The sequence below is a fragment of the Galeopterus variegatus genome, unplaced genomic scaffold (genome assembly GCF_000696425.1).
Source record: "Galeopterus variegatus unplaced genomic scaffold, G_variegatus-3.0.2 Scaffold2273, whole genome shotgun sequence".
Taxonomy (NCBI): Eukaryota; Metazoa; Chordata; class Mammalia; order Dermoptera; family Cynocephalidae; genus Galeopterus; species Galeopterus variegatus.
Window position 1 is genome coordinate 104,689 of NW_007728384.1, and position 15,150 is coordinate 119,838.

General features: G+C 39.1%; 2 protein-coding genes across 2 annotated transcripts in view; one reads left to right on the top strand and one right to left on the bottom strand.

The window, feature by feature from the left end:
• NKIRAS1 (NFKB inhibitor interacting Ras-like 1) overlaps positions 1–8,797 on the top strand; it is a 22,073-nt gene extending 13,276 nt beyond the window's left edge. The window contains exons 3-4 of the mRNA XM_008581135.1: positions 5,069–5,310; positions 8,245–8,797. Coding sequence (XP_008579357.1) covers positions 5,069–5,310; positions 8,245–8,487 — 485 coding nt within the window. The 3' untranslated portion in view covers positions 8,488–8,797. The remainder of the gene's footprint in view (positions 1–5,068; positions 5,311–8,244) is intronic.
• Positions 8,798–12,892: 4,095 nt separating this feature from the next.
• The window catches only part of UBE2E1 (ubiquitin-conjugating enzyme E2E 1), an 80,238-nt gene continuing 77,980 nt past the window's right edge, over positions 12,893–15,150 (bottom strand). Inside the window, exons 4-5 of the mRNA XM_008581136.1 lie at positions 14,666–14,813; positions 12,893–13,697 (exon numbers count right to left, since the gene is read on the bottom strand). Coding sequence (XP_008579358.1) covers positions 13,600–13,697; positions 14,666–14,813 — 246 coding nt within the window. The 3' untranslated portion in view covers positions 12,893–13,599. The remainder of the gene's footprint in view (positions 13,698–14,665; positions 14,814–15,150) is intronic.

Here is a 15,150-nt window from a genome sequence, read left to right on the forward strand (position 1 = left end):
GGGGCGCCCCCGGGCCGGCCGGGGGACCGCGAACGGGATCGCAACCCTCGGTGTCGCGCCCGCACCGCGCTCAGCCAGTGAGCGGGAACCGGTCTCCACATGGGATCCTAACCCTCAGCGGGAGCGCCGCCGCCTTCCCAAGCGGCGCACTATCCAGTGCGCCACCGGGCCGGCCCCTTACTTTTTGTTTTTATGGAGGCTAATATTTGCTTTATCTGTCATTTCTCTAGTTTTGTGTATACCTTTTGCTAATTCTTTCCACATTGTCCACATGTTTCTCAATTTTCTGTGAGGTCAACTTCATCAGTAATTTTTTTTTTTTTGGCTATATCCTTCCAGGAGATATCTGTTCTTTTATCTAGGCCCGTTGCCCTGCTATCACCATGGAATTTCCCTTTACCTTTCTTCCTGGTTTTGATTTCCTGTTTCCTGGATCTCTTGTTTTCCTCTTTCGGTTTATATGATTATATTAATGGAGCACATCTTCCAGTACACTACTTTTCTGGGATTGAAAAGTTGTACAGTGGAATGGGGTATCAGGTGGATAATGACAGCCCTCAAAGTGCCCTCTATGCTTTAGGCAAAGTAGTGATCCTCGGACTTCTGAATAGAAATATTTACTCTTGTCCTTGTGATTCCCTTTACTTCATTCCTGTGTTAGTTCTGTTTTCTGGATTTCATGTCTTCCTCTTTCTGTGATTACATGCTAATTTTGATGGAGGGTCTCCTCACATAGTTTCCTGAGAAAATGTACATGATACATTTTTTGATGCTTTGTGTGTTTGAAAATGTCTTTATTTTACACTCACATGAATTATAATTTTGTTGGGTATAGAACTCATCTTTTCTCCTTATTTTATTATAAAATGCACCATATATATGGAGAAGCATATAAAGTACATGTATGGTTTAATTGAATAATTATAAGATAAACCTTCATGTAATCTCCATGCGGTCACAAAGTAGAACATTGAAGGCACTCCAGTGCCTCTCCATGTTCCTCTCTCTGGTCACAACTCAGTCCTTCCCTTCCCTTGAGTTTTGGTTAATCATTCCCTTCTTCTCTTTATGGTTTTTTCACTAAAAGGTATGGTTTACTTTTGCCTTACATCCACTTTATATGAATGGAATCACACTGTATAAATTCTTCAGTGTCTGGCTTCTTTCACTCAACCTTTTATTTGTAAGATTCACCCATTTTGTTGTAGTGGCTATGGTTTGTTAATTTTCATTGCCCTGTAGTAGTCTGTGGTATGAAACTACCCCAATTTATTTATCTCTTCTATCTTGATAAACATTTGGGTTGTTTCCAGTTTGGGGGTATTAGAAATAATGCTACTATGACCAATCTTGTACATGTTTCCTGTCTATTATGTGGCAAATTCTGGGGTATATATCTAGAAAGTGAAATTGCTGATTCATAGGGGGTGTGTATCTTCAACTTTACCAGATTCTTTTGTCTTCTTCCTTCTAGTGCTGCTTTTGAGAATCTGGGAGCCATTATGATTCTTGATATTTTGTAAATGGAAGCTTTTATGGGCTCTCTTCTTTGCCCCGGTTGCTGTGGTTTAATGATGGTGACCCCTCCAAAATTCATTTTGAAACTTAATCCCCAATGCAATAGTGTTAAGAGGTGTTGCCTTTAAGTCTTGAGGGTTCTGTCCTCATGCATGGAATTATAACAGAGCTTGTGGTTGAAAGGAGCTCTGTCTTTCCCTTCCGTGTCTTCTGCCATGTGAGGACATAGTGTTTGACCCCTGCTGAGCGTGCAACAGTAAGGCATCATCTTGGAAGCAGAGACTGGCCTCTCACCAGACACCAAACCTGCTGGTGCCTTGGTCTTGGACTTCTCAGCCTCCAGAACTGTGAGAAATAAATTTCTTTTGTTTATAGATTATCCAGTGTATTTTGTTATAGCAGCACAAATGAACTAAGACACCAGTGTTCTGAAATTTCACAGTGATGTGTCATAGAAATGTGGTCTATTTTCATTTGTTGTACTGGACACTCAGTAGGCCCTTGCAATATGGAAATGCATGTTCTTCAGTTCTGAATTATTTTGTTGATGCTTTCCCTCCTCTCGTTCTATGTTTTCTCTTTCTGGAACTCTCTTTTGGATTCTGGCCATTTTGAAATGGTCCTCTAATTTTCTTATTTCTCCTCCCCAGTTTTCCATCAATATTTTTGCTCCACTTTTTGGGAGATTTCTTCATCTTTATTTTTTGAGCCCTTTTATTGAGGTTTTATTTCTTAGCATTCTGTTCTTATTTTGTGGATATACTATCTTATATCTTTGATATATTAGATAGTTGTTTTGTTTTTCTTTTCTTTACATAGTCTGTTTCCATTGAGTGCTCTTTTCTGATTTTTGGTCTCTGTTTTCCTCAGGTGTCTGGTAAACCTTGGTTACCAGCTCATAATTAAGAAAAGCTTAATTGGAAACTCTGAGTATGTGGATAATGTTCTTGACTTTGAGCTTCAGTGAGGTGATTGGGGCATTTGTTGGGGAACCCCAGACCTCAGTATATTTAGGATTTTTTCTTTTCCACTGGCCATATTCCTCTATGTGAGGATAATGGCCCTGCTGCCACAGTTTTGGGAGCAGAGAAGGGGAAGAGAGCTTGAGTTCAACATTCGGTGTGTGTACATGTGTGCACACAGGCATGTCACTTAATTGCCCCGTTTTACACTATAGAACTCATGCCCTCTGTTGCACAGTGAATACATCCTCTGTTTTACCCTTCCCAGAGATGGCTCCCTTTTCTGCTGGTGTGGGAGAGGGGGAGATTGCCCAGCAGCAGAGCGTGAGAGGGGATGTAGAGAGCTAATGGAAGAGTCATGACTTCAGTTGATTTATAGAGTGTAACACAGTATCAAAAAGCCTAAGCTTAATAAAGGGGAGGTGACTGGCTTTTGGTAAATAAAACATCACATGACAAAAAAGTCTTGGTAGTTTTTGCTTTCAAATTTCTTTGTCATGAAAACCCAATAAGTTTGTGTCTTAATAGAATAACTTAATTTCCTTAAAGCTTAATTTATGACAGGATCACACACACACACACACACACACACACACTTAATTAAAGTTAGGAATAATTTTCCCTTACTAACCATCAAACACATTCCTTAGTGTAAAGTTATTTATGCTCATGAAAGTAAATTTTCGCTCAGTTATTTATGCTCATGAAAGTAAATATTTATGCTCATCAAAGTAAATGGTGCTGAAAACACAAAGGTCAAGGGTTCAGATTGCTGTACTGGCTGCCAAAAAAAAAAAAAAAGGAAATTTTTGTTTCTCATGACCCAATATATCATTACATGATTGTTCTTTTTAATCTAATGCTTATGGAGATTTTATTTAACTTAATACTTACGGACATTTCATGTTAAGGCATCTGGAACAAATCATTCTACAGTATGTAGGTTGTTTAGGAAATCTATAACCAGAGTTTTCAAAAACTATAACCATAATATTTTTAAAAATTTATTTTGTTTTATGATTTTTTTTTTTAAATATAGGATGTTATCCGTATGATTTTACCTCTAGATATAGCACACATTTATATATGAAGATGGTTACTGGGACTGTACCATACCTATCTTATGTGCCTCTCTACTAAGTAAAATTCCAAGCGTTAATCTTCTCCCCCTAATTCCTTTATCAACAAAGGATTATTGATTACTTGTATTTGCTGTGTACACAGAATGGTTTCTTTCCCTGAAGGAACTTATAGACTACTTGAGGAGACATACTTGCACAAATGGAGCAGAGTGGTAAAATGCATTTTTAAAACATCACTGGCAAGAAGGGGACTGAAATTGGGACATACTTTTTTTGTATTTAAGTCCATTTGTTAGTCCTCAGTTCTACAAAGATACATTAACCACAGTCCTGACTAAAGGAATTTACACTGTAGGTGGAGGGGATATGGGAAGTTTGAAGTATAAAATGGTATTACCTGTACAAGGCACAGCAGGAGCAGAAAGGGGGAAAGGGGATAATCATGAGAGACATTTCAGTAGTCTCCAAAGGATAAGAGGTGTTTACCAGGTGGTTACCGAGCTGTAGTGGGAGTTTAGGTGAAGATAACAAGCCCATGGGAATAAAAGGAGGCAGAGGGCTGAGCAGATGTTTCAGCACTAGAGTGGCTGGTTTGTGGTAATTTTCTCCCACACTTCTCTTGTTCAACAAGAACTCTGAAGACTGCCCAGGTGGATGGTGATCGAGGAGAGAAAGTAAGGATGAGGGACAGGTGTGGGGAGGGAAGACAAGTTTTTAATTTGAAGTGTTTGCGGGACATTCATATAGAAGTGCCCAGTAGATGCTTGGAAATTAGAGGCCTGGTGGTCAGGCCCAGACAGGACATGTGAATTTATAAGTTCCTTAAACAGACTCTGGAAATAGTAGAAGTTCTACAGAAAAAAGCAGCAAATTTCCCCCAGGTCCTGCCTTGGTTCAGATGGAGAAGAGAAGGGGACTATTTAGTTGTTGAAGCTACTTTTTAAATTAGCCTTTAGTTCTCCAATTTAGGTATTAAATTCTTTTGTTTGTTTGGTTTTTGGTTTTTTGGCAGATGGCTGGTAGGTATTAAGTTCTTTGACTCTTGTAATAGTTACTTTTTTAAACTATAAAAATATAGTTTTGTTTTGTTTTGTTTAAGATGACCGGTAAGGGGATCTTAACCCTTGACTTGGTGTCAGCACCACACTCTCCCAAGTGAGCTAACCGGCCATCCCTATATGGGATCCGAACCTGTGGCCTTGTTGTTATCAGCACCACACTCTCCCAAGCGACCCACGGGCCGGCCCCTTAAAAATATAGTTTAATAGTAAATCTCATTGCCAAATTTTTATTACTACTTTTATTTTTATACAGAGGAAATATTTTTTAAAAGCACTTTGTTCATTTACTATAACAACTACTTTTCATTTTAAAGAAATTAGTAAAATAGAAATGTGATTATTATATGTGGTAAATAGGGAACCTAGAAAGCCAACTTCTAAAGGGCAAGAAAATACTGAGCAATCAATACTGGCTTATCCAAGAGTAATTTCTTCTTAATCACAGGAACAGAAGATTGTGAAACAATGGAAGATGTATACATGGCTTCGGTGGAAACGGATCGGGGAGTAAAGGAACAACTCCATCTTTATGACACCAGAGGCCTACAGGAAGGCGTGGAGCTGCCAAAGCATTATTTTTCATTTGCTGATGGCTTTGTTCTCGTGTACAGTGTGAATAACCTTGAATCCTTTCAAAGAGTGGAACTACTGAAGAAAGAAATCGATAAGTTCAAAGACAAAAAAGAGGTAAATGGGTATGTTAAAAATGTCAAATGTGAATTATAATACTATTTAAACAGTAGCATGGACCTTTGGGTAGTTTAAATATTTAGAAACCATTGTATTGTGTTCTCAGTATCTGTAACCTTCATAATCTTTTTTCTTAGCCAAGGAAATGTAGGACTGATTGACTTCAATCAGAACCAGCATTTGCCTCTTTGCCTTTTGCTTGTTACCAAGTACAAGTTGGACTTTAATGACTCCATATCTCAAGTACTACATAGTTTGTTTCATTTGTTTGGGATCACTGTTTAATTTGTCTTTTTATTGTCTTCTTGGTTAAATAGGATTCTTGTCTTTAGCCTTACAAAAAAGAAAGAAAGAAAAAAAAAACCCTGAGTAATTACTGGATTTTACCCATTTACCACGTACAAATAAGATCCACGTGCCTTACTATGGTCTATAAAGACACACGATGACTTGGCCCCTGCTGATCCTTTTCATCTTATCTTTATCATTCTGCTCCTCTCTCACTGTACTCTAGTGACACTACTCTACTTTTTTTTTTTTCCCGATGTAATTTTGTTCTATTAAGTCCTTCTCAAGGACTGGAGAAGGATGTGGTATAAAAAGGTTTTGTTTATTTACTTTTTAGTGGCTGGCTGGAGGTTTGTTTTATTTAAATGAGAGATAACATTGTTTGTATGCTAATGGCAGTCATTCAACAGAGAGTAGAAAATTGATGAGGGGGAATAATTGCTGGAGTGATATCCTTGTCCAACTATGAGAGGATGGTTTCTAGAGCAGAGTAAAATGGCCTTGGAAGATGGTAGCTTGTTAGATGTGGTGGTAGAAGCATGTGGAAGTCGCTAGTCTTTTTACTGAAATAGTATGGTCATCAGCTCAGCTGAGAGGAAGGTGGGGAAGGAAGAGGAGATGTTGCAGCTTGGAGAAGATGGCTTAGCTTGTTAGATGTGGTGGTAGAAGCATGTGGAAGTCGCTAGTCTTTTTACTGAAATAGTACGGTCATCAGCTCAGCTGAGAGGAAGGTGGGGAAGGAAGAGGAGATGTTGCAGCTTGGAGAAGATGGCCGAGGTATGAGATGTTGTCTCATTACAGAGTAAATGGAGAAAGTGTAATATATTTGCTGAAGAACACTAGTTCATTTGAGGTCAGTGGTTATGAATTGGGACAAGCCAGCAGGGTTGTTTTTCTCCAGCCAGACTCAGCTAAGTGGTATAGGCACAGAATCTGGTTAGGAGTTAAATTTAACAAGGGAAGGCTTTTGCCAGGTGAATAATGGAATAACGGGGGCAAGGGAGTGAATAAAAAGAATGTAAGCTAGGTGAGAAGGAACCGTGGACATGAGTGGGGTGGAAGGGCAGTGATAAAGGTAGGAGAGCTGATGGATTGTGTGTCCTTGTATTTAGAAATGTTGCAGTTGGTATGTTAGGCCTGGTTTGGAAGGTAGAGGTCAGAGTGGTGTGCTTGGAATTGAGATCACAGAGGGGAGCAGTTATAATGCTTAGGTCTACGATGTGACCATGGGAGTGAATGGCCAAGGTAAGGAGGGTAAGATCATTGAGAAGTCAAAGCACTGAGAAACCCAGTGACTGGAAGCATCATCCACATGGCTAGTGAAATTACCAGGAATTATGACCATGGTGGGGGAGGAGGGTTACCATGAGCTACAGCTGTGATGAGCAGCAACAGGGGATGGTTAGTAGGTACAGTGCACTAATAGCACCAGCCTTTCGCAGGGGTTTTTAGGGAAGGACATTGTTGGAGGCAGCATTGAAGGACAAAGAGGACACCTTAACACGCCCAACCCTCCTTCCCAGTAATAGTGGTAGGAGGGGACTGACCGCAGGTTTGGGGGGCTGAGCCAGGCTCCAGCTAGGCAAGAAGGTAAAGGGAATGTTCAAAGCAGAGGGTGGGGGCGTGGCAGGGTGGGGTCTTGCTGAATTCTAGGGGGCAAAATGGAAGAATTTCTGCAGTTGGAGAGGAGAAGGAGATGGAGGTAAGACTAGGGGGATGTACACAAAGATGAAAATTTGGGTGATGAATGACAGGAGGGCTCAAAGGGGGATAGCTCCTGTTTTGAGATGGAGGACAAGATTTACCAAGGAAACCAGAGCTCTGGGCTCCACTCCTCCATCCTGCCTGGAAGGCCTGGCCTTACCTGGAGCATAGGGAGCTCTGTCTACTTAGAAGCAGGAAGGTACATAGAGATGGTTCAGAAGTCTTACTAGTTCAGTGCTGCTCCTCAGAGGTGCCTTCTCTAACAGTTCTCGCTGTCCTTCCTCCGTTGTTCCATCATCCTGTTTGGTCTTCTTTAGAATCACTATCTAAACATTTTTCCCCCTCCTCCTGGGCTTTGTTGTGACTGCTGTGTTCTGGTCAACTCAAACAGTGCTTGCTGTTTGCATTCAAGTTTAAACGAATGATTAACTTGTATTTAGTATAAAATGTTTCAGTTGGCTCATACAGTCAACAGATATTTAGCAGGTACTTTTCTAGGATTGGGAATAACATGAACAAAACAAACATTCCTATTCTTGTGGAACTTAGGTTCTAGGGGTACAGAATTCTCACAGCTCCAGTTGTCATGTTTTATTTTGAAGTACTGTATTGGAAATCTCCCAAATCTCCCAAACTAAACATTGAACCCATTATCTGTATCCTAAATATTAATTTTCCAAATCTATCTTTCAGTTATACCTAAGAGTAACTTCACTGTTAAAAATTTTTATAGTGAGCAACCTGTAGAACATCTGCATTTTTAGCAAAAAAGCATTAAGGAAGAGGGAGGTGATGTCCTATTATCATTCCAGTCACATCTGAGAATCAGTTTAATAAAGCAGTTTGTTAAATGGAACAGTTTTCCATATTTCTTCATTTTGCCTAGGAACTGATGTTGGCAAATTCCTAGTATGACATTTTTAATCCATTTTCTTTCAGGTAGCAATTGTTGTATTAGGAAACAAGATCGACCTTTCTGAGCAGAGGCAAGTGGATGCTGAAGTGGCACAGCAGTGGGCAAAAAGTGAGAAAGTGAGACTGTGGGAAGTAACTGTTACAGATCGGAAAACTCTGATTGAACCATTCACTTTATTAGCCAGTAAACTTTCCCAACCCCAGAGCAAATCAGGCTTTCCTTTGCCTGGGAGGAAAAACAAAGGGAACTCTAGCTCCGAGAACTAAAAATCAGTAATTCCACAATTGTTTGTTGAATGGGGATGGCCTTTAAAGTGTCTGTGAACATGGGGTAAGATTAGTATTTAAAATAGGCCATTTGTATATATCTTTGTTCCTTAGGAAACCCTCAAGGTAGTAATTCAATGCACTTTAGGTTATAATTAAATTATTCAGTTGGGCTAAGTTTATTATTGCCTGATATGAAATAATATATTCTTATTCTCATTGTTTGAAGCCTGTCCCTGAAATTAGCACCTCTGTTATTTATGTTGCACTTGTCAAAACAGTAAAATAAAGCTTGGATAGTGCTCTGGTTTGAATGTGTCCTCCAAAATTTGTGTGTTAGGAATTTAATCCCCAATGCAACAGTGTTGGGAGGTGGGGCCTGTTAAGAGGTCATAAGGGCTCTACCCTCATGAATGGATAAATCTCATTGGGGGACTGGGTTATTTTGAGAGTGGGTTTGTCATAAAAGTGAGTTTGTTATAAAAGCGAGTTTGGCCCCCTCTTGCACACGAGCTCTTTTGCCTTTTACCTTTTGCCATGAGATGATGACACAGCATGAAGGCCCCCACCAGATGCCAGTGGCCCCTCAGTCTTGGACTTCCCAGCCTCCAGAACTGTAAGACACAAATTTGTTCTTTATAAATTACCCAGTCTCAAACATTCTGTCGTAGCAGCACAAAACGGACTAAGACAGAAAATTAGTACCAGGAGTGGGGTCATTATTATAACACATACCTAAAAATGTGAAAGCAGGTTTGGAACCGTGTAATGGGCAGAGACTGGAAGAATTTGGAGGAGTAGGCTAAAAAAAAGCCTATATTGCTGTGAATGCAGCTTTAAGGGTGATACTGGTGATGGCTCAGAAGATGGCAAGAACTGTAGGGAGAGCCTAAAACTTCTTTGGGATTACATAAGTAGTAGTGAGCAGACTGTTGGTAGAAGTATGGACAGTAAAGGCCATTCTGGTATAGTCTCATGGAAATGAAGAACAAGATATTAGAGACTAGGGTATTAATGCCATCTTTGTTATACAGTTGGAAAGAAGTTGGTGGAATTGCACCCATGTCCTAGAACTTCATGGAAGGCAGAAGTCAAGAGTAATAAACTAGATATTTTGCAGAAGAACTATCTATGCAGCAAAGCTTTCAAGGTGCTGCATGACTTCTTTTGACCACTTACAGTAAAATGAGAGGGAAAAGATTTAGAGAATTTATAATTTTAAAAGGGAAGCAGAATGAAAAGATTTGGAAAACTCAACTTGGTCACGTAAAGAATAAGCATGTTTGGGAGATAATACTAAGGTATAGTCAAGCAACAAGTTTGCTAAAGAGATTAATATGGATAGAAAGAAGCCAAGTTCTAAAGGGGGAAAGAACAGGTAAAGGGACACAAAAATCAACTACAATGTATAGTGAGAAGTCTAAATAAATAAATAATAAATGAATAAATGAATGAATGAAAGGGGAGGAAGAGAAAGAAAGCCAAGTTCTGTTCATCAAGACAATGGGAGAAAGACCCTAAAGGCATTTCAGAGATCTTTAAGGCAAGTTAGGACCTTGAATGCAAGGTTTCAAGGCCTGTGGGATCTCTGGACTCTGCTCCCTGAATTCTGGCACAGTGCCCCTCAGCCACCCAGCTGTGGCTCAAGTGAGCTAGGCAAGTTAGGACCTTGAATGCAAGGTTTCAAGGCCTGTGGGATCTCTGGACTCTGCTCCCCGAATTCTGGCACAGTGCCCCTCAGCCACCCAGCTGTGGCTCAAGTGAGCTCAGGTGCTGCTCAATCTGCTGCTCCAGAAGGAACAAGCTGTAAACTTTAGTGGTGGTTTTGTAGTACTGGTTCTGCAGATACGTGGAATAGAAAAGCTGTGGAACCATGGTGGCCTCCACCTAGATTTCAAAGAATGTCGTGGACAGCCTGGGAGCTCAGGCAGAAATTTGTCATGGGCAGGGCCACTGCAGAGCCCCAGCTAAGACAATACCTAGTAGAACTGGGAGTGAGACTGCTGCCAAGACCTTAGAACTGTAGAGCTACCAGTGCAACTCCAGTCTGGGGGAGCTGCTGTGTGGGCTAAGCCCAGGAAAGCAATAGGGGCAGGGTTGCCCAAGGACTTGGGGCCCAACCCCTGCCCCTGTTCAGAAAGTGGGACATAGAATCAAAAATTTTTCTCAAGCTTTAATTTTCTTTTCCCTGTAGGGTTTTGGACTTACTCGGGACCAGTTACCCCTTTCTTCTTGCCTATTTCTCCCTTTTAGAATGGGAATGTCTATCCTATGCCTGTCTTACCACTGTGTTTTGGGAGCATGTAACTTGTTTTGATGTCACAGGCTCACAGCTGAAAGGAATGTGCTTCCAGATGAGTTGTGCTGTATCATCCATATCTGATTGGGTGAGATTCTAGGCTTTTGAGTTGATGCTGGAACAAGCTGAGACTTTGGGAACTATTGGGATGGGATGAATATGTATTTTGCATTGTGAAGACATGAATATAGGGGGCTAGGGGCAGAATGCTGTGGTTTGGAGATCTCCCCCAAAGTTCACATGTTGGAAACTTAATGCCCAGTGCAACAGTGCTGTGAGGTGGGAACTTTAAGAGCTGATTAGATCATGAGGGCTCTGCCCTCATGTATCTTGGGAGTGGTTAGTTATGATGAGCAGGACTGTTACAAAAGTGAGTTTGGTCCCCCTTGTGTGCACGTACGTTGACTTCAGCCATGAGATGACACAGCACAGAGGCCATACCAGATGCCAGTGGCTCCTCGATCTTGGATTTCCCAGCTTCCAGAACTGAAAGAAATCTGTTCTTTATAAATCACCCAGTCTCAGCTATTGTTATAGGCAGAACAAAACAAATACACCTATGTATAATCCCCTAACCTGTTTCAGAAGCTATCGTACCCATTCTATGTAACTTTATGCAAACTTCTTGACTCAAACACCTTTTAAATTTTTTTTTGGCAGCTGGCCAGTATGAGGATCTGAACCCTTGACCTTGGTATTTGTAACACTGTGCGCTAACCAACTGAGCTAACTGGCCAGCTCATAACTTTTTTTAAGTTCATTAGTCATCTAATGTCTGGAATTATAAAACCAGACTTTTTTTTGTATGACCAAATGACCAAAAACAATAATTTGGGTACTAAATAAGCTAAGTTTTATCTTGTGGAGATTTGGCTAAATAGAACAAAACCCATGATTTAGCTTTGCTCAAATTATATTTACCATTACTTAAGGTAGTGGGTAGTATAAGTAGGTTCATCATGCTCAAAGGCCTTTTCTCCTTCACCACTGGACCCCTGTTGATAAACCAAATATTAAATGGCAAACTGTTTATTCCTTCTTTTAGAAATGGGCAAATACTTAAGGACTTAAAACTTCCATTTTCCAGAAGGAGTACTATGTCTTTTGAAATAGTTTTCTAGATGCCTGGTCATGTGCAATAAAATGTATCATAAAAATACTTGGCTACAGATTGTCTTGAAGTTGGATATCTGAGTTTGTGCTATGGTTCTCTGAAGATTTGGTCAAGATCTGAGCAATGTAGCTAGTTGTATTTAGAAAGCTGACAGTATTACAACTAATTTAAAAATTAAGAAGCAAGCTATTCATGAAAGTAAGCTATTCAAAGAAATGTTAAAACATCAAGTAATTTAAATAGAATACCTTTAAACTCAGGTGACTCAGTTCAGTGAGTTCAAACCAAAAACTACTACATATTAAAGATAACACTTAAATCAGCTATTGCTGCTACTGTATAATCCTTTAAAATTTCTTATCACAAATAGTTTTTGGTCAAAAAATAATCACTGAGATATTAAGTCACCTCCTGCCTTCTCTCCCAGTTATTGAATATCGTTCTTCTAGTTTTCTTCCCTATATTTTACACAGATGGATATTTTAATTATTTTTAAATGAATAACATCACCCTGCAGTTAGCTTTTTTCCTACCAATTGCAACTTAGATCTATTAGTACACAGAGTTACCATATTCTTTTTATGTGTGTGCAACTAGGTGAGTTTCTCTGGAGACACATAGAATTGCTGGGTTATGGGATGTGTATACTTGGACACTACCGCCAAACTGTCCTCTAAGGCTGTACCAATTTACATGACAGAACCCATTTCTCATGTACTTGTTTCCATATATCTGCATGTTAGAATGTGCTTTTAAAAAGATGCCAGTAGAGTAAACCTAGCTGGGTTAGAGTATTTAACCTTTTCTAAGACATCTCAAAAATCAACTGTTTTATAAATTAAAGTACTAATCCTCACATAGGTAAATACCTATTTATTAAATATGCATTACTTTTAGGTTATTTTAGAAACAAAGATCCATCGATTTTAGTTGAAAAATCTGCACACTGCAACCAAAAGGCAAACAAAGTAAATGAACACAGCACTGTTAGGTGGTTGTTTTTAATATTGTTTATTAGCACAGTAACAAATGCAGACTTAAGCAGTCCACAACATATAACCAATCCACTGAGCGAATCCTATTCCACGCCTTACAGTTAACAGCTTAAGGTATTTCACTACAGATTTTCACAAGTCCTGATTCAAACCTTTAATCTTTTCACAATAAAGTAGATTGGCATATAAAATAAAATACATTAACTACTCATTTCCTATACGGGTCTTATAGCCACGTGTCCATTTTATATATATGAGATGACAGTCTCTAAAAACTCTGTTAAATATCAATGTTCCCTTCCAAGAAGGAAAAACAAATTCCAATTTTTTTTAAACAAAAAAATGTAGTCTTAGTGTGACTTTACATAAATGGCCATGTGTGTAACCTGTACAAAATTAAGCTGTTTTGAATTTACAGACTACAAGCAACTGAACCCAAATGTCTAAATGTACATTCTTTTCTGTACTACATTTCAGCTAATATTGCAGAACTAATTGACAGTTTTAAAAGTTGCTATTACCAATTTTGTCTACTGTAGCAAGATACCTTAAGTTACAACAAAATCTTAGGAAATAAGACTGAATAATATCTGTTATAGAAATACCCTACTCTTTACCAACTCCCACCCTCCCCCACCCCTTCAAAATCATAAGCAGCTCTCTTCTGTGACAGACAAATAATGTAAGAACTGTGAAGACCCAATTTATGTAGCGTATCTCTTGGTCCACTGTCTGGCCATTCTGTCATGTTCTGCTCTGTTGGTCATATACTGAGTGGCAATACTTCCCACCAAGGGGTCGGCTGGAAGAAAAGAATGTAGATTACTTTGAAGAAAGAAAAAGAACATTTTAAACTTCAGCAAATAAATTAGTGACAGCTTGGGAAGAAATGTACAACAAAGTATTTGTCATCAAACCCATCTTTGAAACACTACTCTGCCATTCTGGGTATTTTCCCTTTTAAACTTTAAAAAACACAGTGGAGGGCAGGGATGCAATTCTACCCAAATAGAATGCTCAGGCTTTAGTACTGGTCTTGGCTTTATCTCCTTTTTTGTTGGGAGAGAAATGGAACTGAACTAACACCCAATTGGGGCTTCTTTGCTCTTATGTGTTGGGCTAACTTCAGTAGGGACTGGAATGTTCAAGGTTCCAGACTACACTGAACATCCAGCTGTGTTCATATGACCTTTAGCTCAATGGCACCAGTTACAGCACTGTGGATCCTGTGAAGTCCTCAGGGCTGCTGCAGTGTAACACTATTCACCTCTACACTTTACCTAGAAAGGGCCAGGTTGCCCACTCAGAATCTGGATCCATTCCAATGGAGTACAGTGTTTCTCAGAAACAAAATAGAATCTTTAATAACTAAATTCATACTTAGTTTATTTAGAAAAAAAATTTTTTAAAAAATGAAATGAGTCCCAACAAAATCACAATTCAGTATTCGGCAAAGAAATACCACTTTTAGAAGTATATGGTTTGGTTTAGGAGACCTGTACGGGAAATAGTGCAAATGGGGATGGGGGCAGAGGTGGGGGCAGTGATGACTGAAAATGTAAAAACCATAAGGCAAATTTACGTAAGTCTTTAGTTTAAAACACCCTATTCCTAGAACATTGAACTTCTCTTGATTAAAACTTACTTTGGAAAGCAAATTAGCTTTTGTCCTTTGAAAGCTCTTAGAAAAATAAAACCTATCTTTAGAATATCTTAGCTTATGTAGAAAACAGGTGAGGAAGAACTGAGGTAAACAATTATTAACCTTACCAGGATTACAGTCTGTAAGAAGTGAGCAGATGGAAAGGAGGACTTTAGAAATGGTTAGTGCTGGACTCCAATTATCTTTCAATATGTCCAAGCAAATAACTCCTTGACTGTTAATATTACAGTGATAAATTCTTGTCCGAAATGTAACCTAAAAAAATAAAGTAGTGTCAAACAATATTTAAACAGCAGACTTTCTACCAAAGTTTCAACTGAGTGACCATAATTAAAAACAAACAAAACCCAGATATTCAGTTTCTAAAAGGGTAAATTAAATTTAACTAAAGCTGACAAGAAGATAGGTTAAAAGACTAATAAGTTTGAGATTATACAGTGTTCATTAACACCATCTCAAGGATTGTAAATTTCATTTTAAAAGTAATGTCCACAGACAAGCAAGGTGAGTTTAATAATTCCTGAATTTTACAATTTTTTTTTTTTTTTTTGTCTTTTGTCTTTTTCCGTGTCCGGCAACAGATCGCAACCCT